The sequence below is a fragment of the Oncorhynchus keta genome, chromosome 17 (genome assembly GCF_023373465.1).
Source record: "Oncorhynchus keta strain PuntledgeMale-10-30-2019 chromosome 17, Oket_V2, whole genome shotgun sequence".
Lineage (NCBI taxonomy): Eukaryota > Metazoa > Chordata > Actinopteri > Salmoniformes > Salmonidae > Oncorhynchus > Oncorhynchus keta.
Genome location: NC_068437.1, coordinates 38,138,938 through 38,162,837, shown reverse-complemented (window position 1 = coordinate 38,162,837; position 23,900 = coordinate 38,138,938). Strand labels below are relative to the sequence as shown.

Below are 23,900 nucleotides of genomic sequence, written 5' to 3'. Positions count from 1 at the left end.
TCCCAAGGATCCCATTTAGCATATATTTGCTATTGTGCAGTGGAGAGGAGAGCAAGCTCTGACAAATGGGCTCAAGGGGTTCCCTGACATTTGAAACAGTGTAGCAGCACATCTGTGGAAAAGACAGAAGGAGAGCAGTGCTTTGAAAAAGGGGGCAAAATTATAATTGTCATCATCTTGAAGTCTATTTGGCCATTTGCTGCAGTAGCCTCCTTTTGAGAAGCATTCTCCATTGAAAAGCTCATGCAGAAATATAAACTAACAGAAGATGTTAGAGCAGGACTCGCCAACCCTGTTCCTGGAGAGCTACCCTCATGTAGGTTTTCAATCCAACCAGTTGGAACTAATCTCATTCAGCTAATCAACCAGCGAATTATTAGAATCAGGTGTGCTAGATTAGAGTTGGCGCTCCAGGAACAGGGTTGGAGAGCCCTGTGCTAGAGAAATAGAACTAAATAAATAAAATATACACACACACACACACACACACACACACACACACATTTTTAAAGTCATAACAGTTGACTCAACTAGTGTGGATCAAAATAAATTCTACCTTATAATCTTAGCGAAAACAATGAATCAACCTGAATCTAGGTGAAAACATGTGGCCATCTGTGAAAACGACTGTTTGCGAAAACGGTAACATATTGATGAACGGCAGCAAGTGTTTGAAAGCATCACAGCTGTCTGTAGATCAGGGGTATGCCCCATAGGGCCCGTGAGGTACTGCAGTTGGTCCGCTAAAATATGGATTGGTCCCCCCCCATGTTATGAATATCGCTAGCAACCGAACAAACAAACTTTGAATTACATACCTACAGTATTAAACAGAGGAGAGAATCTAATGTCAAATTATGTCAACTTTATTTTTCAAGTCCTAATATTGAGCAAATTACACTCATTGGCGCCAATTATACTCACTGGAGTATCTGACATAGGCTTTGAAAAAGCACCCATGTAAAGGCTTTCTAGACTTGGACATACATTCTGCCAACACATGGCTAACCTTTGTTAAACTAGCTAAACAGCTGCTCTTAGCGAAAATGTGGTTTGAAGTTACAGTACCTTTCTAACTAATAGGCTATAGAACAGGTTTCACCAATTGGCGGCCCACAGGCCGAATTTGGCCTGCAGGTTATTTTACTTGGCCACCCAAGTTCTTTGCTTGGCCTTACTGAAGAGCTCAGTGACACTTTCAACATGGCAATGTCATAGGATGCCACCTTTCCAACAAGTCAGTTTTCCACCGAGTGCTGAAGTGCGTAGCGAGTAAACAATAGTCTGTCTTCAGTTGCAATACTTACACCACTCCAGGCAAGCTTTACACCACTCCAGCGGACGCTTGGCAGTATGCATGGTAATCATTGGACTCTGGAGCAGTGGAAACGTGTTCTCTGGAGTGATGAATCACGTTTCCCATCTGGCAGTTCAAAGAACGAATCTGGGTTTGGCAAATACCAGGAGAACGCAACCTGCCCAAATGCATAGTGCCAACTGTAAAGTTTGGTGGAGGAGGAATAATGCTCTGGAGCTGTTTTTAATGGTTTAGGCTCCTTCGTTCCAGTGAAGGGAAATCTTAACACTACAGAATATAATGACATTCTAGACAAGTCTGTGCTTCCAACTTTGTGGCAACAGTTTGGGAAAGTCCCTTTCCTGTTTCAGCATGACAATGCCCCCATGCACAAAGCGAGGTCCATACAGAAATGGTTTGTCGAGATCGGCGTGGAAGAACTTGATTGGCCTGCACAGAGCCCTGACCTCAACCCCAGCGAACACCTTTGGGATGAATTGGAACGCGACTGCAAGCCAGGCTTAAATCCCCCAACATCAGTGTCTGATCTCACTAATGCTCATGGCTTAATGGAAGCAAGACCCTGCAGCAATGTGCCAACATCTAGTGGGAAACCTTCCTAGAAGAGTGGAGGCTGTTATAGCAGCAAAGGGGGTGACCAACTCCATATTAATGCCCTTGATTTTGGAATGAGATGTTCACATACTTTTGGTCATGTAACCATACCAAACGTAACATACACATAAGACATATGGTTATTTAAGGCAAAAACAAAAGTTGGGGTGGATGGGTGGGCATATAACGCAAACGTCCAGCTAGCTAATATTAGTCACGTAGAATTGTAACAAATCATACATTTTGCAAATTCACAAAATATAGTACATTTTTCAGATTTGTACCATATTGTACGTTTTGCTAATTCCTAACATATAATACAAATTGTAATTAGTAACATGTTTCAAAATAATAAATAACCCATATTTTACCAGGATGAATGAGCCAATTCTAGACTGGGGATGATTAGTTGACTGTGACGGTATGAGGGCCAGATTGGGAATTTAGCGAGGACACAGGGGTTAACACCCCTACTCTTGCGATAAGTAGGATCTTTAGTGACCACAGAGAGCCAGGACAGCCATTTTACATCCAATCCTAAATAAATATAAGTTTGATGACATCCACAAATTAATACATACCATACGAAAAGAAACAACATATTATACTAAATCGAGTGTCTCAGATTAACAGACAGAATGAGACCAGGTTGGGTCCCCTGACCATCGCTCAATAAATAAAAAAGTCCCGCAGCTATATCTAGTTGAAAATCCCTGCTATTGAGTTATACTTCCTGTTCCAACAACGTGGGGAGGTCAAAATTATCTAAAAAACTCACAATTATGTAATTAAAAAAAAATGTTGATTACTTCTCCTTGCCATTATCATTCACCTGACAGGACGCGACATTTTGTTTTGTTAACGTATGATTGGGGTCCCTGGGTCGCCGGTTTGCCTGGGAGGGGGTCCCTGGGCAAGAAAACGTTGCAAGACCCCTGCAGTAGATTAAAGTGAGAAGCCACGTTGTTGGCTACATGCTATCTGTTAGGGTGTAATTATTATAAAATTTCACTTTTTAAAGAACGAATTTGACGTACGTAAGCTACATTCATTCACTGGAACAAAATGAAAGCTGTCAATAATTTTCCTTGCAAAGAACTTAATGTGCAAAACTAACATTGCAACAGTATGTCATTAAAAGTGCTAATATTAGAATGAGTTAGATAAAAGTAACATTACGACTGTCAACATTGTCATTGTTGCCAAATCACAGCAGCCGCTACTTACTGTAACTGAATTAGATGGATACAGAACATCTGCATAAATGTCGCACTTACCGAAACTTTTCTTGAATCCTAGTTACAACTTCCAACGGTTTATATATCCTCTTACTGAAATCCCTGTACTTTATCAACTTTTCCGCTACAATACCAGCCCGCTGCGTTGTCTCTTCTCTACGCCATGTCGGAAATGGGACGATGGGAAGTTGGAAAGTGGAAACGTCATCGCAGGCAGGCACATCCCGCCCCGCTCCCGACTGGATTGGTTTGGCAAGAGGAAAGTCTCTGATCTTTTCAGAGTTTGGGACATGCCTGCCAATCAATTTTAAAAAGCAAGACGGCCCCAAGTGGTCTGTAGGGGGCACACACGTAACCTACGTGAAATAGTCTGGAAAATGTATTTCATAATTACTTTTCAAATTTCCAGTGTTCTATTGCCTTTCTTGTACAATAAGGGGTAAAAAAAAACATCTTAGACCTTGTTAATAGAATGGTATTTTGTTTAGGAATGGAAGTCGGCTACAGTATTGCTTTCAAGAACTGTAACACATAAAAACACTGATAGTCTTGTCCTTTGGAAACTTTGCACAGATTCCAGAGATTGTCTCAGCCCATATGTCCAGTTCAGTGCATCAGGTGACATCAAAGAGAGAATGAAATGAAGTTCTGGATCCCTCCACATCACCTCTCTGTCTGTCTTTACTCAAGTGCCATCCTTTCCACATTCAGTGTTGAGGTCACACTCCAGCATCTCCCTGATCCACTCATCATCCAGGGCCCCCACAATGAACTCCTCCAGGCTGATGGCTAAATAGAACTGAATGTTGTAGAATAAAATAGAATGATCAAAATTATATGTTTACAACCTTGTATTGGCTGCACACTCACAAGATGTAGTTACAATCACAAATACAAGAAAATACAGTTCAAGGCAGGGCTGGATAATTAGAATAGAGAGGAACTGCAGCAATAGCTGACCAGCTGACTGGGATACTGTAGGTTTTGTAACCTTAAATTAGGATTACCTGTGTTTTGAAATGGTTCCTGTGCGATCCTTACCATTGTTGTCTTTATCCAATCTTACAAATATTCTGTTGGTGTGCTCCTCAGCTGTAAATGGGTTTGGCTTAGTGAACAAGGCTGCCACACTCATCTTGTACACAGCCTGTGTAATCAGAGACTATATACTTTGTTAAATGTGACATTTAGCACCATCTAGTGAATAACAAGCTCAGTAACATCTGCAAGTGGCAATGGAATGCAGTGCCAGTAGGTTCCCAGCCTCCCATGGCACCCACACAAATTCCACTAATGATTAAATTATATCGAATTCCCCGGAGAAGTGATCTGATCTTGAGCAAAGACATTTGAGCAAGGCAAAGAACAGTAACATTGTTCTATTTTCATCCTCATAATGCATTGCACCTACAGTACCCCTTGGGATGACAATGAAATACAATGTATTATACTGTATCTCTACATACTCCCGTAAACCAACCACCCCACCCTGTGCATAACCACAGATCCTCAGTCTCTCACACAGTATTAAATATTCTGGTAACACTTTGCCTTAATTTGCCCTTCTCCCTGTGTGGTAATGCCTGTTCCCTATTCCACTTGTGTAAAAAAGGCTTAATTCTACTACTATGCAGTTACCTGTACTGACAATATATTAGTACAATTTTGTTAGATAATAGTTGGTGATACTACAACATTAGCAGAGTAACAAAATGTAAAGTATTGACAGCATTTTGTAAAAAATTATGCAAATAACATTGAAAAAAGTATTGAGAAGACTGAAAAGACAAAAGGGGAAAAAAGTTTGTTTAAAGATAAGAAACGTACGTTTTTGGTGCCTACCCTGTTATTATCCAAGGTGGTGAATATCTGCTCAGTGTAGCTGACTCATTGCCCCCAGTTCCATTACAGAAGTATCTCCGGAAATCATGCAGAGTGATCAGTCCACCGGGGAACACATTCAAACTTTATAGCACAAATAGACAACCAAACAAAAGAACACAGAGATAAATATTTTGAAATTAAAAGATTAGTTATAATTTTATAGTTTATCTAATCAATCAATAACGTAAAATGATATAGATTCAGCTGTATTTGTAACGGTTTTAAAACCACTTTACAGTGGTTGTTTCTTGTACGGTATGTCACAAAGACAGAGTTCCGTAGAATGATAGAAAATGGCAAAAACAATGGTAGCTAGACTAACAGAAGCTTATCTTTTCCCTGTCATACTCAGATTGGTTTTCCTACTTCTGTCCCAAAAAAGTTACATGGATTTCTTAAGAGGTTCAATGTGTAATACAGTAGATTGGTTCTCTTGCTTTTAAGTTGAATGTCCTTTATTTTTTATGGTCAATTTCTGATTGCTATCATTCGTGAACAAGAGACATATTATATTTAACTGAACAAAAAAAATATATATTTTGAAATGGCATAGCTAGAATTCTTACCTAAAGCACTTATAAACTTATAAAGCTCTGTAACATAGGTAGTCCCTCTCCTGCAGGGTAGAGATGCAGACTGTCACTTCAACTGAATGGACCCTCCACCGTGCCGACTTTATGTACACACCACAACCCATATTCACAAAGCGTCTTAGAGTAGGAGCGCTGACATAGAATCAGGTTTCCCCAGTCTTAATTATTATGATCTGAAAAGCAAAACTGATCCTGAAAGCATCTCAGAGTAGGAGTGCTGGTTATGAAAACAGAACTCTACACCAGCTTACCATGGGCACACTTAACCACACTTACCCAAGTGGTATCATATTTGTAAAATTATGGAAATGTAATTCTCCTAGCAGGGGGGCAAAATGGAGGAGAGGGCAGGGTTGATATAAATATAATTACCAAAAAGCAGCTGTAGTCATGAGTTCTCATTATGAGCTCTACAGGGAAAGTGTCACAGTAAGGCTATGGATTGAAAGAGGACATTTGTACAGACAGGAAACATTGATTTAATATGAAGTGCGCATGTGTGTGCGCGGAGACTGTACATGTGTGCATAACCGAAACACCACTGTGAAGTAAAAGGAAACTAATGTTTATTAAGAATAAACTTTTTTCACAAGACAGCTTAGACAGCTTCTCTGCCATAAACCAGACCTGTTGAAGCAGCAATAATGCCATGAATCTTTAAGTGTTTCTTAGGCCCACTATTAAAACAAATGAAACAGATACACTAACAGTTAGTAACAAATACAGTATATTTAAAAAAACAGACAGGTGATTTGAAGCTGTGAATGAGTCACTGACTAGCCTCCCCTGCTAACAAACAGCTCTTCTCTGAGCCCACAGGTAAAGAAGGGCCTTGCTTGTGTGTGGATAGGCTAAAAGGCAAGGCTAACTGTGGCCAACTGGGATCCCTGTGCCACAAGCACAATAAAACATTGGTTTGTGGTATATCTAGATTCTAGGGCATCCGCATCCATTGGGAAACAGCACTAGTCTGGGAAACAGTTTCTGAAGCCTCATCAGTCCACAGATAATGGTTTATGGTTACTCATTCACACGCCTACACACATACCGGTCTCTCATACCCTAGTTTGTCTTATAAGGTGAAAACAAAAAATGCATTAAAAAAAACACAAAAATCCCATGATCCAATAAACAGTTGAGAGGGGAAATGCCATACCATGTAATGTGTTGAGAGGTAAGGTGGGACTGATGTTTCGTAATATACTTCTCAGGTATCCATTAAGAAATGGCATGAGGCACTTCAGACACAGACAGGTAGTGGGGGTCCTAGTGGATTGGTGCCTCCCTCAGTATTGAAGCAAATGTGGAGCTCCAGAGACAGTGTTCTTCAGAACTCACAATACACCTCCATCCATCCCACCCATAGAACCGAATCAAAATCATTACTGGCACAAAATGTGAACAAACTTTAAAAAGTAACGACCATGGCGGGATGGGCTAAAACAGCAGTATGCACACAGGCATTGGAGTTTAAACAGCATCATTTTAAATATATTTTATGACTTTAGTTATTTAGTCTTAACTCACATAAGGCTGCCACAAAACCATTATTCATTCAAAGCATGGTGACCATAGACAAATCAGTGTGACCATAGATGGCAGATGATGGGCTTACTGACATGACCTCGAGCCACCACATTTAAAAAGCATGTTTATCCAGATTCGGCTGCTTATAGTTTGGTGGGGCAATGGTCAAATGGGCAACTACAAATAAAGTAGTTGGCTATTTTTGTCTTGTTACTTGTTTCTTTGTCCATGTGTACCTGTCCTACCAATAGAAAAACACATTTGATCACAAAAAAAAAAATACTGGTTAATTTATTATTTTACATTCAGGGCATTTTTTCCCCCAGTAACACCCCCCCAAAAAAAAAGTGCCTATGCTATGCCCTCACTGTCACTCAGAAACTTAATCCAGTGTCTGCCTGCCAGCTGAAAATGTTTGCCAGTGTGTGTAGGCTCCCTATCTCTCGTCCTCCAAAACATAGACAGGTAGTGGGGGTCGTATTCGAGTGTGTATATGGCATGTACTCTATTGAGTATGTAGGGTGTGGTGGCCTGCTGACATTGCAAGTGTGATTATTCCGAAATTAGAGAGATAGATTATTTTATTTGAGAAGAATTGATAAACGTACACAATACTAGTTAAGGATATTATACTTATCATGTTTCAAGTTGGCTTTATTAACTACAAAAAGGTCAAATGTGTTTTTATTTAAATTCTGGTGACGCTCTGCACACACACAAAGCTTCTGGTCCAAAGTTAAGCCAACTCTTGGAAGTTCAAAGACGTTCAAAGTTCCTTCATTGAATCTGCTCCTCCGCAAGTATAATGCTGTGATCCTAATTCAGATAATGCATGTAATAACAAAATGCCCAGCGCTTCAAGCCAAGCCTCCTCCACCCTCTATTGCTCGCTCCCTCCCCACCTGCAAAATTTCAGTCACATCTTGTGCCATACACATGTCTGTCCAATGCATGTAAACATCTATTACAACTTGCCTACTCCATAGCAAGCTGCTCTATCCACACTGATTGGTGAAGTAATTTAATGTTGAGCTAAAGAGGTTTAAAAAGGAAGAGAAAGGAATGATATAAACCATTATTTTTTAGGGGTTTTGAACCGCTTCAGAACTTTATTTAGTTGGGCGGAACATTGGAATGTAACAAAAATAATTATGGTTACAACCCCTGGTCTGAATAATAAGCGAGAGACAGAGATGTATATAGATGTTCTGGAATGTTCACTCTGCATAGTAGTCCCTTAAAGAATCCACACACCACAAACTACTCGGTTTACCTCTGAAGTAGCACCTCCTGAACGAGACTGTTGTCTATCAGTGCATTATGACACATGAAATTAAGTCAAAGCATGGGCGTCATAAAGCCGAAAAACGTTGTAAAAAGATAACAACAAATCACTTTACAACAATACCAACGTCTGTACTCCCACGTACTATAGGTGTGTGATATATAGCCTGAGAAATAAAGTACTGCTACAAGTGATAAAAAAAGTGTAAAAGATTGAATAAACATGAAATGGAGGAATGAGGGGTGGTTTCTGTTCTGTTGCTCCCTGAGTGATCCCTGATTCAGAGATCATTTATAAACTGTACATTTTGATATAAGGTATTTGATACATCTCTATTTTAATAATATAATTTAAGTCTATTCCCTTAAACCTCCATTTCTGTTTTTAAGAATCTGCCAAGATGGTGGGTGAATGTGGCATTTATCCATACCAGGTCTTCACACGTCGGTCCAAATGCTGTGTGCCAGAGAGTTGGTGGTTAGGCCGTGACACGCCCAGTTACTCTGATGGTGGGAAAATCTCTAAGTGGCACATTGATAGCAGACTGTCAGTGACTCAATGTCAATGTCAACCAGACCTGTGTATTTAAGTATTTTAAAATAATGTGGTGCCGAATCAACTACTTCTATTAGAAGTATTTTCAAATGATTTCCTATAAAATAGCCTACTATTTAAGCATAAGTATTTTCAAATAGTTACTTCCAAATATATTATTTAAAATAAACCTAGGACCAAACAGACCTGGGTTCAAAAGCATGGGAGTATTAAATATTTGTATAAATACTGGTTATTTTCAAATACATGCCAATACCTTCCAAGTGTATTGCCAAATGCATTCCAATATTCAAATACTTGTATATTCAAATAAAAATATTTGCGCAAACTCAAAACATATCGCGGAGCGTGTCGGGATAGCACTTCGCTCTAAAGAATGCAGCCTTGTTTGCTTGGCTGTCTAATTAGCCCCCACACCTATGACAATTTTCACTCCCTCTGCTTTGGGACACTTGTGCATATGGCGGAGGCAAGCGTGAAAGCTTAACTGGAGGGTCAAGGGGTGAAGGGAGTGATTTGGGATTCAGCCATAATCTTATAGGATGTGACACGTGGGGGCACAAAAAGGCTGCTGCTCAAATAGACCACGGCTCCTAAGGCCACTCCAGAGATGGGGAGAGACTGTGGGTGTGTTCCTCTGCCCAGGCGTAGCTGATGCATGCCAGATCTTACAACCCCTGGATAGGTATTTTACGTATCAGCTAACCACATATGTTATAGCAATCTGTCAGTCGATGACACAGTCAATGACTTGGCACACAATAATTGGTAGACATATGCAGGGGAACGTGATCTGTAGGTCTGAGGAAAGCAGATACGGACAATTAGCCGCCAAGAATAGTCTAAATGGCCACCTGAAAGGCTTTGTAGGCACAGCCTCAGACTCTTCTCTTCTCTTCCTCCCACTGAAAGTGGTGGAGAGCTGTTGTCCCTTATCGCCAATGGATCCCATTGTCTTAAAAAACAAAAATGTAAACATCCACCTGAAGATTACACAGCTTATGTGGAAAAAACTAAAACAACTAATAAATAAATAAAATATATGTTTTAAAAAGGGAGACGATACCTGGTGATAGAGAAAACTGTACTGAGGGAAATGCTGTGTTTGGGTCGAGTTATTGAGAGCTGTAGTGTGTTTCAGAGAGCCAGTGGGGGGGATTTCAGAGGCTTAGAATTTCAGTGAGCTGTGGCAAGTTTCAGAGAGATCAGTGCAGTCAATTTTAGTGAGACGTGGAGAGTTTCAGTAGAGATGAGACAAAGAGGGACCAGTTCAGAGGGACCAGTTGATCTCATCCATGACCACGGCCTCGCCCAGATCGGCGTCCGTCTCCAGCAGGTTCATAATCACTGCCATGGCCGCCTCGTCATTACTAAGGCCTCCCAGGCCAGGGTCCATCATATTCTCCATATCCAGCTGGGAAGTTTCCACTGGATGAGCAGAGAGAGGGAAGAGAGAGCGAAAGATGGTCAGAAAAAAAAAAAAGAGTCAGAAAGAGTGTGAGGCAGAGAAAGAGAGCAAGGAAGAGGGGGCATGAAAGAGGACTTACAAACCAGTCACAGAACCACATAATCTACGACTGAACAATGGATCTTCAGCAAGAAGAGTACCATCATCAAAAACTCTGTTCGGTATCACAAAGGACCAATCCTAAACTAGTCAAGACTGTAATGGGCTAAAGGGATGAGATTTGATGATGTACCCATAAGTGATTCTCCTGCAGGGAATTGTGGTCTTTCAAGTTCTTGTTGTTCTCCTTCCTCTGAACTGGACTTCCCTGGCATCTCTAGGTCTGCCACCTCTCCATTTGGCACCTCAACGAGACAGGGGGGAAAAAGTTACTAAAGTAATAAATACATGAACACACACACACACACACACACACACACACACACACACACACACAGAGACTTACGCTGCTGCTGGACAGTGTAAGTTGCCGAGGAGACTTGTCCTTCAACACAGTGAAGGGGCTGACATTACCGCTGGATGGGGACGAGTTCATCCTAAAACAGACAGATCAAACTGATCACAACAATCACACCTCAGGCAATTCTGAGCTTGTTTACTGCTTTGGTACAGTGACAACAAAGCCAAACAGAATATATCCAGTGAGGTACCAACAATATCATTGAGCACATTCAAGCATAGCTTGAACAGCATACCTAATTCATAGTGATATAAATTGGGGTGGCAGGGTAGCCTCGTGGTTAGAGCATTGGACTAGTAACTGGAAGGTTGCAAGTTCAAACCCCCGAGCTGACAAGGTACAAATCTGTCATTCTGCCCCTAGGCCGTCATTGAAAATAAGAATTTGTTCTTAACTGACTTGCCTAGTTAAAAGGTAAAATAATATATTTTGACATCTCCAGGCGCAGGTCCAAACATGTGCACCTTTCACACCTGCAACTTCTCAAGAGTGTTTTTGACAGCTTATTGCAGTTTGATAAGATTCACCAGGATCTCGTCAAGAGGGTGCCAAGCACTGAACGTTGCAGATAGAAATGTCTTAGCAGAGCTGCCTTGATTCCCCAAATGAGACTGGGAGTTTACACCCCCCACTGAATGAAACACACACACACACACACACACACCACCCCATTTCTCTGCCACATGTCCATCTTCACTGATAGGCTACCACACCCCATCACCCACCTGTTGTAGTCCAGCAGCTCATTAGCGATCTGGGTCCCGATGCTCCCTGCATAGATCATGGTACTGGAAGCACTGGAGATCCCCGGGATGATGGGAAGAGACTTATTGCCATCGTCTAGGAGGAAAACATTCATTAGCCGCAGGTTAGGTCTATTTAGCTATAGACCTCAATGCTTATATAACACCAATTGTCTGCTTTTTCAAGTTGACATCTCAACTAACCTTCTGAAGCCTTGGAATTACTTGACGGTTCTGCTTTGTCCCCAGATCTGTCTGTTGGACTGTGGTCACTGCTGGAGACGTGAGAGAATGTGGACACATGAGAGAACCGTTTTGGGAAAGAGTTTAGAGAAAAAAGGTTGAATTACACAGTGTCACAAAGCTACAACGAGAGTACAGAAAGATCAGTGACAATCCTGAGGAGGAAAAGGAAAAGGTTTGTACTTACGACATGACAGTATTGGTTGACACTATGTATTCTACTTCTTTGGTCCAGGGATTTATGAAACTAAACATCCGACTTTGTAGTGTGACAAAAGAGCCATGTTTCGTTTTGAATTTGTAGCAATGTGTCTCTATTTTCTCTTTACTCCGCAGCACTGAAAGGAAAAGGTGTGAAAGTTTAAGTTAGAGGAGATCGATATTCTTTATTCCATTTAACATCTAGGTATGGTTAGAACAAGAGTAATAAAAGCATGAAAGCTGCTTATGGCATGCAAGTAGGAATGTTTTTCTTTTTCATTTTTGATTACCATTTCAGGGATTTTTGGGGGGGAAATTCTGAAACTAGGAAAAAACATTGAAGTTGGGTAGCAACATGGCTCAAAAGTAGGACCGTTTCTCCCATGTAGTGGTTTGAGGCCCTACTGGTGGGTTGTGGCTAGCCTCTGGCTCTTTGCTCCTGGGTTATGATTTGATTCCACATTCTAGGAATTCTAGGGAAGACTTTGAATGTTTATTGTCTCTCAGGTTGGTAACAGGAAAGGCATGGTGCAAGCGACAGCATGAACTAGTTTGGCAACCAACCACTGGCTGAGCCAACGAGATCCTACCTTTCCGATGTCGTTCTGCTAAATGTGGCAAGTCATCTTGATGGAAGTATTCGTAGCATGACGTTCCAAGCAGCTCCTGGGGTAAGTATCCTAGGACAGTGGTGGCTCTGTAAGGAGTAGAGGTGTAGAATATATTGTTAGTAATCACATGATTTCAAGTCATTACTCCTTCAGAGGAGCCAATGTGGTTATGAAGAGGGCAGTCTGATATGCACAAATTTGTGCTGTTCTTCAATTAAAGGCAACTCGAGTCTGAGTGATATGAGTCAGTGACCCAGACTCTCTAGAGACACCACATCCACACTGTCATGGGATAATTACATTATCCAGTTTTCATTATACTTTATTTGCCACCCAGTGCTTGGAGACCAAGAGGATGAACTTTGAGCCCCTTCCCATTGAGTGTAATAAAAACCTAAACATTAAATCAAAAAGAGAGGAAAACAATCACCGTTGGTCGACAAAGGTGAACTTGCCATCCATGGCGTAGCGCGTGACGAACTCCGTTGCTTTGACCAGGACCTCGTTGGCCCCGTTGACAAGAGAGGCGGCGTGGAGGTGGACACGGCCCACGGCCACCAGGCAGCTGAAGTGGGAGCTGTCCTTGTCAGTCTCCCCCTCACCCCCCTCCTCCCCCAGCTGACTGGTGGGCCAGCTGCGAATGTAGCCTGTGCAGTGGACAGTGCAGTACTTCTCAGACTCTACATGGGGGGACAGCACGACAGGTAGACATTTTACATCTATTTGTTTTTCCATTACAGTTAAATCTTAATGAACACATTTACATTCATTGTTTAGCAGCTACTTGTCACACCTTGGTCATTGTATTTTGTGTTTTTGGTATATGTTTGGGTAGGCCAGGGTGTGACATGGGTTTATATGTTGTTTTTCGTATTGGGGTTTGTAGTATTTGGGATCGCGGCTAATTAGGGGTGTTGTATAGGCTTGGCTGCCTGAGGCGATTCTCAATTGGAGTCAGCTGCTTTTCGTTGTCTCTGATTGGGAACCGTATTTAGGTAGCCTGAGTTCACGTTGTATTTTGTGGGTGATTGTTCCTGTCTCTGTGTAGTGTTCACCAGATAGGCTGTAATAGGTTTCGTTCCGTTTGTTGTTTTCGTATTTCAGTTATTTCATGTACCGTTTACTTTCATTAAAGTCATGAGTAACCTACACGCTGCATTTCGGTCTGATTCAACAGACGAACGACGTTACACTACTCTAATCCAGAGAATACATTTAATTTTATGTTTTATTATGAAAGAAAAGGGCAGTCCTGCCTTATACAAACAAACTTTTAAGGAAAAGATGGGAAACTATTTTCCTTCACACCAATCCACATTAAGAGGGGAGAATATTCTCTCAATGTTAAACAGACAGGTTCCATATGTCCATTACATTTATGAAGACCATACTTTATATTTTGGGATAGATTTTTTTCCCCTACCTTTCTTTTTCGATGTGCTGGACTGGAATTCCTTGTCCTCCTGTTTGACTGAGATCTTGTGGTACTTCATGCGGCAGAAGAAGGAGCGTCGCGCGCCCGGACACAGCCGAGCTGCTCCGACCGGGAGGTCAGCCTGGACCTGCAGGCCCGCTGGGGAGAAGAAAGGCTGATTAGACAGAGGCATACACACAGTAGAGTGAGTAACACACAGGCATGCGGACGCACACACACTCAGACACACAGTGGAGATTCAGTCACACTCACACAATGCCAATGCAATTCCACTCACATTTACATTTGTACATTTTTTGTAATTTAGCAGATGCTCTTATCCAGAATGACATACAGTTAGCAGAACATAGTGTAGACACACACTTGATAGATCAGCTGAGACTACTCATCATTGCAAGTAACAATACAGGTATTTTCAAAACGATATTCTCAGAAATGGATGTTTTCCACTACAACTGTCAGGCCTGAGTACGACACTGCTTTACAATTTGAGTCCAAAAGGTCCTGCCCACTCCTCAGACAATTATCCCACTGACCCCCTCACACAGTGCAGTATGCTCCATGGTATGGGCAAAGTTAATCTCCACTCCTGAGAGCTTTCCTTCACTGGCTGCTGACTCACTTCCTGGGGGGAGGACCCCAATGTGTTAGGGTGCAACACTGCTCTACTTTTTTATGGAAACTGCCCAGCCTCCTACCACGGTGTCATTTCAGCATTGCTGTGGTCAACATTTTCCTTATGGAAAACACACACCTTACTTTTCACACCCTGTCCCCGCACACAGCTGAGAGTCACACATACTTACTTTTGGCATCTATTAGTCTCTCGCGGGGATATAACTCAGAAGCTGAGAGCTGCTCCTTTACTTTCTCCATGTCCTTTGGGTGAATGTAGTCAAAGAGACTCTGTCCAATCAGTTCCGTCTGTAAACAAAAACAACCAATCAACTCCACTTGCTGATAATAAGTAACGACTTACATTGACTACATCTCTATAACACATTCATTACATATCTTTAAGCATTTCATGAATGTGTTAACAGGCCCAAACCGCATTACCAGTCTAAGTGAATATGCCAAAAGGACAAACCACGTTCTGAAAATGATGCTGATATGTAGCCTGTACCAGCCCCATCTCCCCCACTGGCCGGTATAGGTCTGTGACTTACCTTCTTTCTCTCACTGAGGTCAATGGTGCATGAAGATCCCTACAGGGTTGAACCCTCAGGGTACATTTTACAGATGAAATAGTGTAGTTGAGGGTCATAACACTTTCGTACTTCATTGACAGCCCTCCTCCACATCACAATTAAGTTGGTCATACTGATCTATAAACACATACAAAGGATCTAAAGTTCATTTGGAAAGTATTCATACCCCTGGCCGTTTTCCACATTTTGTTACAGCCTTAATCTAAAATGGATTAAATAGTGTTTTCCCCCTCATCAATCTACACATAATGAATGACAAAGCAAAAACAGGTTTTTATTTTCAGGTCTCTTCAGAAATGTTTGATCAGGTTCAAGTCCAGGCTATGGCTGGGCCACTCAAGGACATTCAGTTTAGAATAAGGCTGTAACTTAACAAATCGTGGAAAAAGAATACTTTCCGAATGCACTGCATTTATGAATTCCATGCAGTCAATGTAAAGTCAAATCTATTTTCCCATTCATAAAGCGTTTAAAGTTCAGCACTTCATGGTAATTAACTGCGCAGTTTGCCACTCTGGTATGTCACAGGCCGATACCGGCTGGTGGGGGGAAATGGGGCTAGTTCAGACTGTATGTCATAATCATTCTCAAAACAGGGGTTTAACCTTTGGGCATATTCACCAACACTGGTATGATGAAATCACACTTTTGAGAACAGCCATAATGATGACAGTATGCTGTCATTGCAATGATGCATCTATTAAGATACATAAATATGACTTATTGCATTGCTTGACACGAATGTGCTATAGATATGCTATGGATATATTTCATGAACCTTTACTATACCCTGGCATTAGTGAATACTTGTTTCTGATTGATTCGAAGTGCATTCTAGAGCGTGCATCATTTCCTATAATGCACAGTATATTTGCACAGCAGAATTCAATGGCTATAGTTATTTTTTGACATGTTCCATGTTTGAGCTGCTTTTGAAAGCAAAAGTCAAAATTGTATTTTTTGGGGGCATTGTTGAATTTGATTCCCATAATGGCAAGCTACGACTGATGGCTTGGTTAGCTAAACTATCACGTCTGTTTGGTTACCACGGCACCTACTGTAGCTATCAAGCTACTTCAGTGGATGTTGAACACATGTCTACCAGCAAATGTGTTTATCACTTTTACACCATGGCTATAATGTAATCAACTCGGGGCTCTGTGTGTTCTCTGAAAAATAATGCAACTCCATGGAAGGTCAGTTCCACGCCAACATATCTTCCAGGTCGTTCATTGATTTTCCTTTACATAATGCGGTTGGGACCTGTTCTAACACATTAATGAAACGCTTATATAAGTAATACATGAATTAATAAAGTAATAAATGAATTATGGATATGTAGTCAAAGTAAATCCTAACCTAACGTTGTTCCAATGCAACCTAAAACTTGCTATCAAACAACATCAGAACTATTATTCTGTAACAGAAACTGTGTGAATCATTTAAAAATGTTAATAAAGTGTGTAGTGGTGAGATTTCTCACCTGGCTGTAATTCAGTGTCTTGTTGATGGACTCTGAGACAAAGACTATTTTTCCGCGATCACAACCCACTACGAACAGGAACCCGTCTGCAGCCTTGAGAATGAGGTGTTTGAGCTCGTCATCAGGGAGGAATGAAGGCTTATAATTGGCTTCAGCAAAGGAACAGGTGGAACCTGGGTAAGTATAACAGCAGTCAGAGAGGACGAGGATTTGTTGTTTCTGTCAAGTGGCATTGAAGCAATATATTAATGTGTGTGATATTTATGAGCCATTGCCAAAGAGGTAAAAAATATACTTGGGCTTTTCATCATAAAAATAATATCAGGTTTACAGTTAATACAATGTACAATATACTTAACAATTTGCGACTTAAAATTACCCAAAACCGTCTAAGACAAGGTGACAGTTGGTGGTTAAGCTATCACCATGTCTCCTAAGAAAGTATTAGTATAAATAAAGTATTACCTTGTATTAGTACAGTATTAACTCACATTACTTCAGTCTACCTCATATTTGTAAAGTATTACGTGGGTGAGCAGGCCAACCAACTGTACAGTAGGCTACCTTTGAGGGATTTGAGGTGCTGCACAGCCATCCTGAGCACGGTGAGTTTGTCCAACTTGCGGGACATGGGGTTACAGGTGGGAATCATGGCTGACAGCTCGTCGATCAGATTGTTCATCTTGTCCCGGCGCCGCTTCTCGATCTGGCTGTGAGGCTCCCTGGAGAGAGATGGACACTCAATGACACCAGATGCGGTGAACCCATTTTCTCTCATGACACCTCCCTATTTCTTGGTCTGGCTTTATGGGATTGTGTTCTCAAAATTCAACCTAACATTATCCACTTACATTATTCATACCCCTCGACTTATTCCACGTTTTGTTGTGTTACAGTCTGAATTGAAATGGGATTAAATAGATTTTTTTCTCACTCCCATCTACACACAATACCCCATAATGACAAGGTGAAAACATGTTCAGACATTTTTGCAAATGTATTGAAAATTAAATATCAGATTTTACATAAGTATTCACACCTGAGTAAATACTTTGTAGAAGCACCTTTGGCAGCGATTACAGCTGTGAGTCTATCTGGGGAAGTCTAAGATCTATCCCCACCTGCAACATTCTCCAATTATTCTTTCCAAAATTCTTCAAGTTCTGTCAAATTGGTTGTTGATCATTGCTAGACAACCATTTTCAGGTTTTGCCATATATTTTCAAGTAAATTTAAGTCAAAACTGTAACCTCGGCCACTCAGGAACATTCACCATCTTCCTAGTAAGCAACTTCTGTGTTTTACGTTATTGTGCTGCTGAAAGGTGACTTAATCTCCCAGTGCCTGATGGAAAGCAGACAAGCAGGTTTTCCTCTAGGATTGACTGTTTAGGCGCCATTCTGTTTGTTTTTTATCGTGAAAAACTCCCCAGTCCTTTATGATTACAAGCATACCCATAACATGATGCAGCCACCACTATGCTTGAAAATGTAGAGTGTGGTACTCCGTAATGTGAAGTATTTGCCTCAAACATAACGCTTTCTATTCAGGACAAAAAGTTAAATTGCTTTGCCTCATTATTTGCAGTATTACTTTAGTGCCTTGTTGCAAACAGGATTCATGTTTTGGAATATATTTATTCTGTACAGACTACCTTTTCACTCCGTCAATTAAGTTAATATTTTGGAGTAACTACAATGGGAAACCCAGAAGCGAGCTGCCCAGTGACGCGAGCCTACCAGATGAGCTAAAATGCCTTGTAGACAACCCCCTTGGGTTGTGCCATGGCGGAGATCTTTGTGGGCTATACTCAGCCTTGTCTCAGGATGGTAAGTTGGTGGTTGAAGATATCCCTCTCGTGGTGTGGGGGCTGTGCTTTGGCAAAGTGGGTGGGGTTATATCCTTCCTGTTTGGCCCTGTCCGTGGGGTGTCCTCGGATGGGGCCACAGTGTCCCCTGACCCCTCCTGTCTCAGCCTCCAGTATTTATGCTGCAGTAGTTTGTGTGTCGGGGGGCTAGGGTCAGTTTGTTATATCTGGAGTACTTCTCCTGTCCTATTCGGTGTCCTGTGTGAATCTAAGTGTGCGTTCTCTAATTCTCTCCTTCTCTCTTTCTTTCTCGGAGGAGGACCTGAGCCCTCGGACCATGCCCCAGGACTACCTGACATGACTCCTTGCTGTCCCCAGTCCAACTGGCCGTGCTGCTGCTCCAGTTTCAACTGTTCTGCCTTATTATTATTCGACCATGCTGGTCATTTATGAACATTTGAACATCTTGGCCATGTTCTGTTATAATCTCCACCCGGCACAGCCAGAAGAGGACTGGCCACCCCACATATGCCCTCTCTAATTCTCTCGGAGGACCTGAGCCCTAGGACCATGCCCCAGGACTACCTGACATGATGACTCCTTGCTGTCTCCAGTCCACCTGGCCGTGCTGCTGCTCCAGTTTCAACTGTTCTGCCTTAATAATAATAATAATAATAATATTATTATTCGACCATGCTGGTCATGTATGAACATTTTAACATCTTGGCCATGTTCTGTTATAATCTCCACCTGGCACAGCCAGAAGAGGATTGGCCACCCAACATAGCCTGGTTCCTCTCTAGGTTTCTTCCTAGGTTTTGGCCTTTCTAGGGAGTTTTTCCTAGCCACCGTGCTTCTACACCTGCATTGCTTGCTGTTTGGGGTTTTAGGCTGGGTTTCTGTACAGCACTTTGAGATATCAGCTGATGTATGAAGGGCTATATAAATAAATTTGATTTGATGCATGGGAGCACCAGCTGATCTGGACGACTGTGTGATAACGCTCTTGGCAGCCGATGTGAGCAAGACATTTAAACAGGTCAACATTCAAAGCCACGGGGCCAGATGGATTACCAGGACGTGTACTCAAAGCATGCACAGAACAACTGGCAAGTGTCTTCACTGACATTTTCAACCTCTCCCTGACCGAGTCTGTAATACCTACATATTCCAAGCAGACCACCATAGTCCCTGTGCCCAAGGAAGCGAAGGTAACCCGCCTAAATGATTACTGCCCCGTGGCACTCACGTCGGTTGCCATGAAGTGCTTTGTAAGGCTGGTCATGGCTCACATCAACAGCATCCTCCCAGATACCCTAGACCAACTCCAATTCGCATACCGTACCAACAGATCCACAGATGAAGCAATCTCTATTGCACTCCACACTGCCTTGTCCCACCTGGACAAAAGGAACACATATGTGAGAATGTTGTTCATTGACTACAGCTCAGCGTTTAACACCATAGTGCCCACGAAGCGCATCACTAATCTCAGGATCCTGGGACTAAACACCTCCCTCTGTAACTGGATCCATGGACATCCTGATGGGCTGCCCCAAGGTGGTAAGTGTAGTCAACAACACGTTTGCCACGCTGATCCTCAACACTGGGGCCCCTCAGGGGTGTATACTTAGTCCCCTCCTGTACTCCCTGTTCAACCACTACTGCATGGCCAAGCACGACTCCCAACACCATCATTAAGTTTGCTGATGACACAACAGTGGTAGGCCTGATCACTGACAACGATGAGACCGCCTATAGGGAGGCGGGTCAGAGACCTGGCAGTGTGGTTCCAGGACAACAACCTCTCCCTCAATGTGAGCAAGACAAAGGAGCTGATCGTAGACTACAGGAAAAGTTGGGCCGAACAGGTCCCCATTAACATCGACGGGCCTGTAGTTACTTTTTACTTTAGTTTATTTGGTCAATATTTTCTTAACTCCTTCTTGAACTGCACTGTTGGTTAAGGGCTTGTAAGTAAGCATTTCACTGTAAGGTCTACACTTGTATTCGGCGCATGTGACAAATAAAGTTTGATTTGAATGTTGATCCGTCCTCAGTTTTCTCCCATCACAGCCATTAAACTCAAACTGTCTTAAAGTCACTATTGGCCTCATGGTGAAATCCGGTGTCCTTCCTCTCAGATAACTGACTTATGAAGGAAGCCTGTATCTTTGTAGTGACTGGGTGTATTGATAAACCATCCAAAGTGTAGTTTTTTTTTATCTACCAAGGCACTGTATACATCAATGATGTCGCTCTTGCTGCTGGTGAGTCTCTGATCCACCTCTACGCAGACGACACCATTCTGTATACTTCTGGCCCTTCTTTGGACACGGTGTTAACAACCCCCCAGGTGAGCTTCAATGCCATACAACTCTCCTTCTGTGGCCTCCAATTGCTATTAAATACAAGTAAAACTAAATGCATGCTCTTCAACCGGTCGCTGCCGGCACCTGCCCGCCTGTCCAACATCACTACTCTGGAAGGCTCTGACTTAGAATATGTGGACAACTACAAATACCTAGGTGTCTGGTTAGACTGTAAACTCTCCTTCCAGACTCACATCAAACATCTCCAATCCAAAAGTAAAATCTAGAATTGGCTTCCTATTTCGCAACAAAGCATCCTTCACTCATGCTGTCAAACATACCCTAAAACTGACCATCCTACCAATCCTCGACTTCGGCGATGTCATTTACAAAATAGCCTCCAATACCCTATTCAATAAATTGTATGCAGTCTATCACAGTGCCAGCCCCACATACTACCCACCACTGCGACCTGTACGCTCTCGTTATCTCAGCTCGCTGGTCACCATAGCAGCACCCACCTGTAGCACGGTCTCCAGCAGGTATATCTCTCTGGTCACCCCCAAAACCAATTCTTCCTTTGGCCGAGTCTCCTTCCAGTTCTTTGCTGCCAATGACTGGAACGAACTACAAAAATCTCTGAAACTGGAAACACTTATCTCCCTCACTAGCTTTAAGCACCAGCTGTCAGAGCAGCTCACAGATTACTGCACCTGTACATAGCCCATCTATAATTTAGCCCAAACAACTACCTCTTTCCCTACTGTATTTATTTATTTTGCTCCTTTGCACCCCATTATTTCTCTCTACTTTGCACATTCTTCCACTGCAAATCAACCATTCCAGTGTTTTACTTGCTATTGTATTTACTTCGCCACCATGGCCTTTTTTTGATTTACCTCCCTTCTCACCTCACATTGTATATAGACTTATATTTCTACTGTATGTTTGTTTTACTCCATGTGTAACTATGTGTTGTTGTATGTGCCGAACTGCTTTGCTTTATCTTGGCCAGGTAGCAATTGTTAAATGAGAACTTGTTCTCGACTTGCCTACCTGGTTAAATGAAGGTGAAATAAGAAATAAATAAAAAAATAGGAAAACCTCCCTGGTCTTTGTGGTTGAATATGTGTTTGAAATTCACTGCTTGACCGAGGGACCTTACAGATAATCATACGCGTTGAGTCAACTCAAGAATGGGAAGCATAGAAATAGCGGACATAGAACAAATATAACGCTTCTTAGACTTTATTTCAATGAGAATGTAAGATCTATAACTCACATTTCTAATTAAATTTGGTCCCGTCACCCAAAAAGTTACATACTGCAGCTGTAAGCAAAGGGGTTGAATATTTACTGACTCAGCTTTACGCAAAGGGGTTGAATGCTCACTCACTCAAGACATTTCAGATTGAAATGTTTAATTAATTAGTAAAACAAATGTGAAAACATAGTTCCACTTTGACATTATGGAGTACTGTGTGTAGGCCAGTGACAACAAATCTCAATTTAATCCATTTTAAATTCAGGCAGTAAAATGTTGAAAAGTCAAGGGGTGAGAATCATTTCTGAAGGCACTGTAAACCTTAGTTGTAGGTCATAGTGGTTAGAGCGTTGGACTAGTAACCGGAAGGTTGAAAGTTCAAACCCCCGAGCTGACAAGGTACAAATCTGTCGTTCTGCCCCTGAACAGGCAGTTAACCCACTGTTCCCAGGCAGTCATTGAAAATAAGAATGTGTTCTTAACTGACTTGCCTGGTTAAATAAAGGTAAAATTAAAAATAAAATAAATAAATAAAAATCACCAAGTTTTTGGATATACTGTATTTCACCCATATAGTCATATTTTATTATCCATCCATAACTGCATGCATTTACTAGCCTATTACATGGTAATTACATAGAGGTTATATGTATAAGTTGAATATCCTATCTTACTTAAACTCACATAACACCAAAAAAGTTGCCAGTTTGTGGTCAATGAGTAACCCAGATACCTGAAACATTTGATTTTAGCCTGAGAGTCCTCCCCTTCAGATCTGTAAGAGAGAGATAGAGTATATTACAATTAAATCACATCTACAGTCTAGTGAATTAATAGTGTGTGTTGAATAAAGCGCTCAGAGCCTTGAGAGTTGTTGAACAGTACCGGTCTTCTTCATCTTTCATATCTGCAACCAGATTGGAGGCTGATTTGATTTCCCTGGGAACAAAGTGCATGCTTATATTTAAACTCAAAACCAATTACATCTGCTGTTTTAAAAAGCCAATTGCACTGCCTAGTTAGCCTGGCTGATACCAAACATAAGTCCTCCTGACTTCAGTCTAGACTCTGGAAATGCTGTTAAGATGTTGTTTGGACGATGCATCGATAATGAAGGGTGCTGTGCTTTTACTGGTTTGTCCTCATGTCTCTCACTCAAACACCCACATGCACAGACACACACACAGCCAATCCAAAACAGTGAGAGGTATCAAACCACCAGGGGGGGAAAAAAGGGACGCAAGCAGGCACATAATGCACAAACACCACACACTAACAAATTTCTACAATTTTGTCCTGTAATTGTATTTACTAAATGAAAATAGTGTCCAATAATCTTGTAAGAGATGGATGTGATAATGGCACAGATACATAGTTTTTAAAGTCACACACACTTACATGTCCATGCTTCCCTTGCGTTTCCGGGGCAGTTCCATTCCTGAGGTCATGCCAGCGGCTGAGGTGGGGGTCATCAAGCTGGGCAGAGAGACAGAATGGCTTTGGTTTTCCTCCACCAACACATCCCCTACAACCAACACGCACAACACACACACACACACACACACACACACACACACACACACACACACACACACACACACTATCCATTAACAATGGATTAAAGATCTGAGTAAACAATCCTAAGAACAGTAGGTGAACAACTGTGTT

General features: G+C 41.8%; 2 protein-coding genes across 10 annotated transcripts in view; both read right to left on the bottom strand.

Annotated features, from left to right (window-relative positions):
- Positions 1-3,395, bottom strand: part of ppfibp1b (PPFIA binding protein 1b) — a 52,249-nt gene extending 48,854 nt beyond the window's left edge. For 2 of the 7 annotated variants that reach the window (XM_035789740.2, XM_035789744.2), the window contains exon 1: positions 3,190-3,395. The gene's annotated coding sequence lies outside the window, so the exon portion shown is untranslated. The remainder of the gene's footprint in view (positions 1-3,189) is intronic. The other 5 variants (XM_035789742.2, XM_035789745.2, XM_035789743.2 and 2 more) reach the window with 3 other exon arrangements.
- Positions 3,396-7,717: 4,322 nt separating this feature from the next.
- Positions 7,718-23,900, bottom strand: part of bmal2 (basic helix-loop-helix ARNT like 2) — a 35,636-nt gene continuing 19,453 nt past the window's right edge. The window contains exons 2-16 of one of the 3 annotated variants that reach the window (XM_035789749.2): positions 23,631-23,757; positions 23,118-23,171; positions 22,966-23,007; positions 17,414-17,571; positions 16,850-17,022; positions 14,962-15,079; positions 14,144-14,293; positions 13,151-13,367; positions 12,700-12,806; positions 12,096-12,246; positions 11,870-11,940; positions 11,648-11,762; positions 10,908-10,998; positions 10,695-10,806; positions 7,718-10,422 (exon numbers count right to left, since the gene is read on the bottom strand). In XM_035789749.2, the coding sequence (XP_035645642.1) occupies positions 10,265-10,422; positions 10,695-10,806; positions 10,908-10,998; positions 11,648-11,762; positions 11,870-11,940; positions 12,096-12,246; positions 12,700-12,806; positions 13,151-13,367; positions 14,144-14,293; positions 14,962-15,079; positions 16,850-17,022; positions 17,414-17,571; positions 22,966-23,007; positions 23,118-23,171; positions 23,631-23,757 (1,844 nt within the window). In that variant the 3' untranslated portion in view covers positions 7,718-10,264. Of the gene's footprint in view, positions 10,423-10,694; positions 10,807-10,907; positions 10,999-11,647; positions 11,763-11,869; positions 11,941-12,095; positions 12,247-12,699; positions 12,807-13,150; positions 13,401-14,143; positions 14,294-14,961; positions 15,080-16,849; positions 17,023-17,413; positions 17,572-22,965; positions 23,008-23,117; positions 23,172-23,630; positions 23,758-23,900 lie in introns of all 3 variants that reach the window. The other 2 variants (XM_035789748.2, XM_035789750.2) reach the window with 2 other exon arrangements.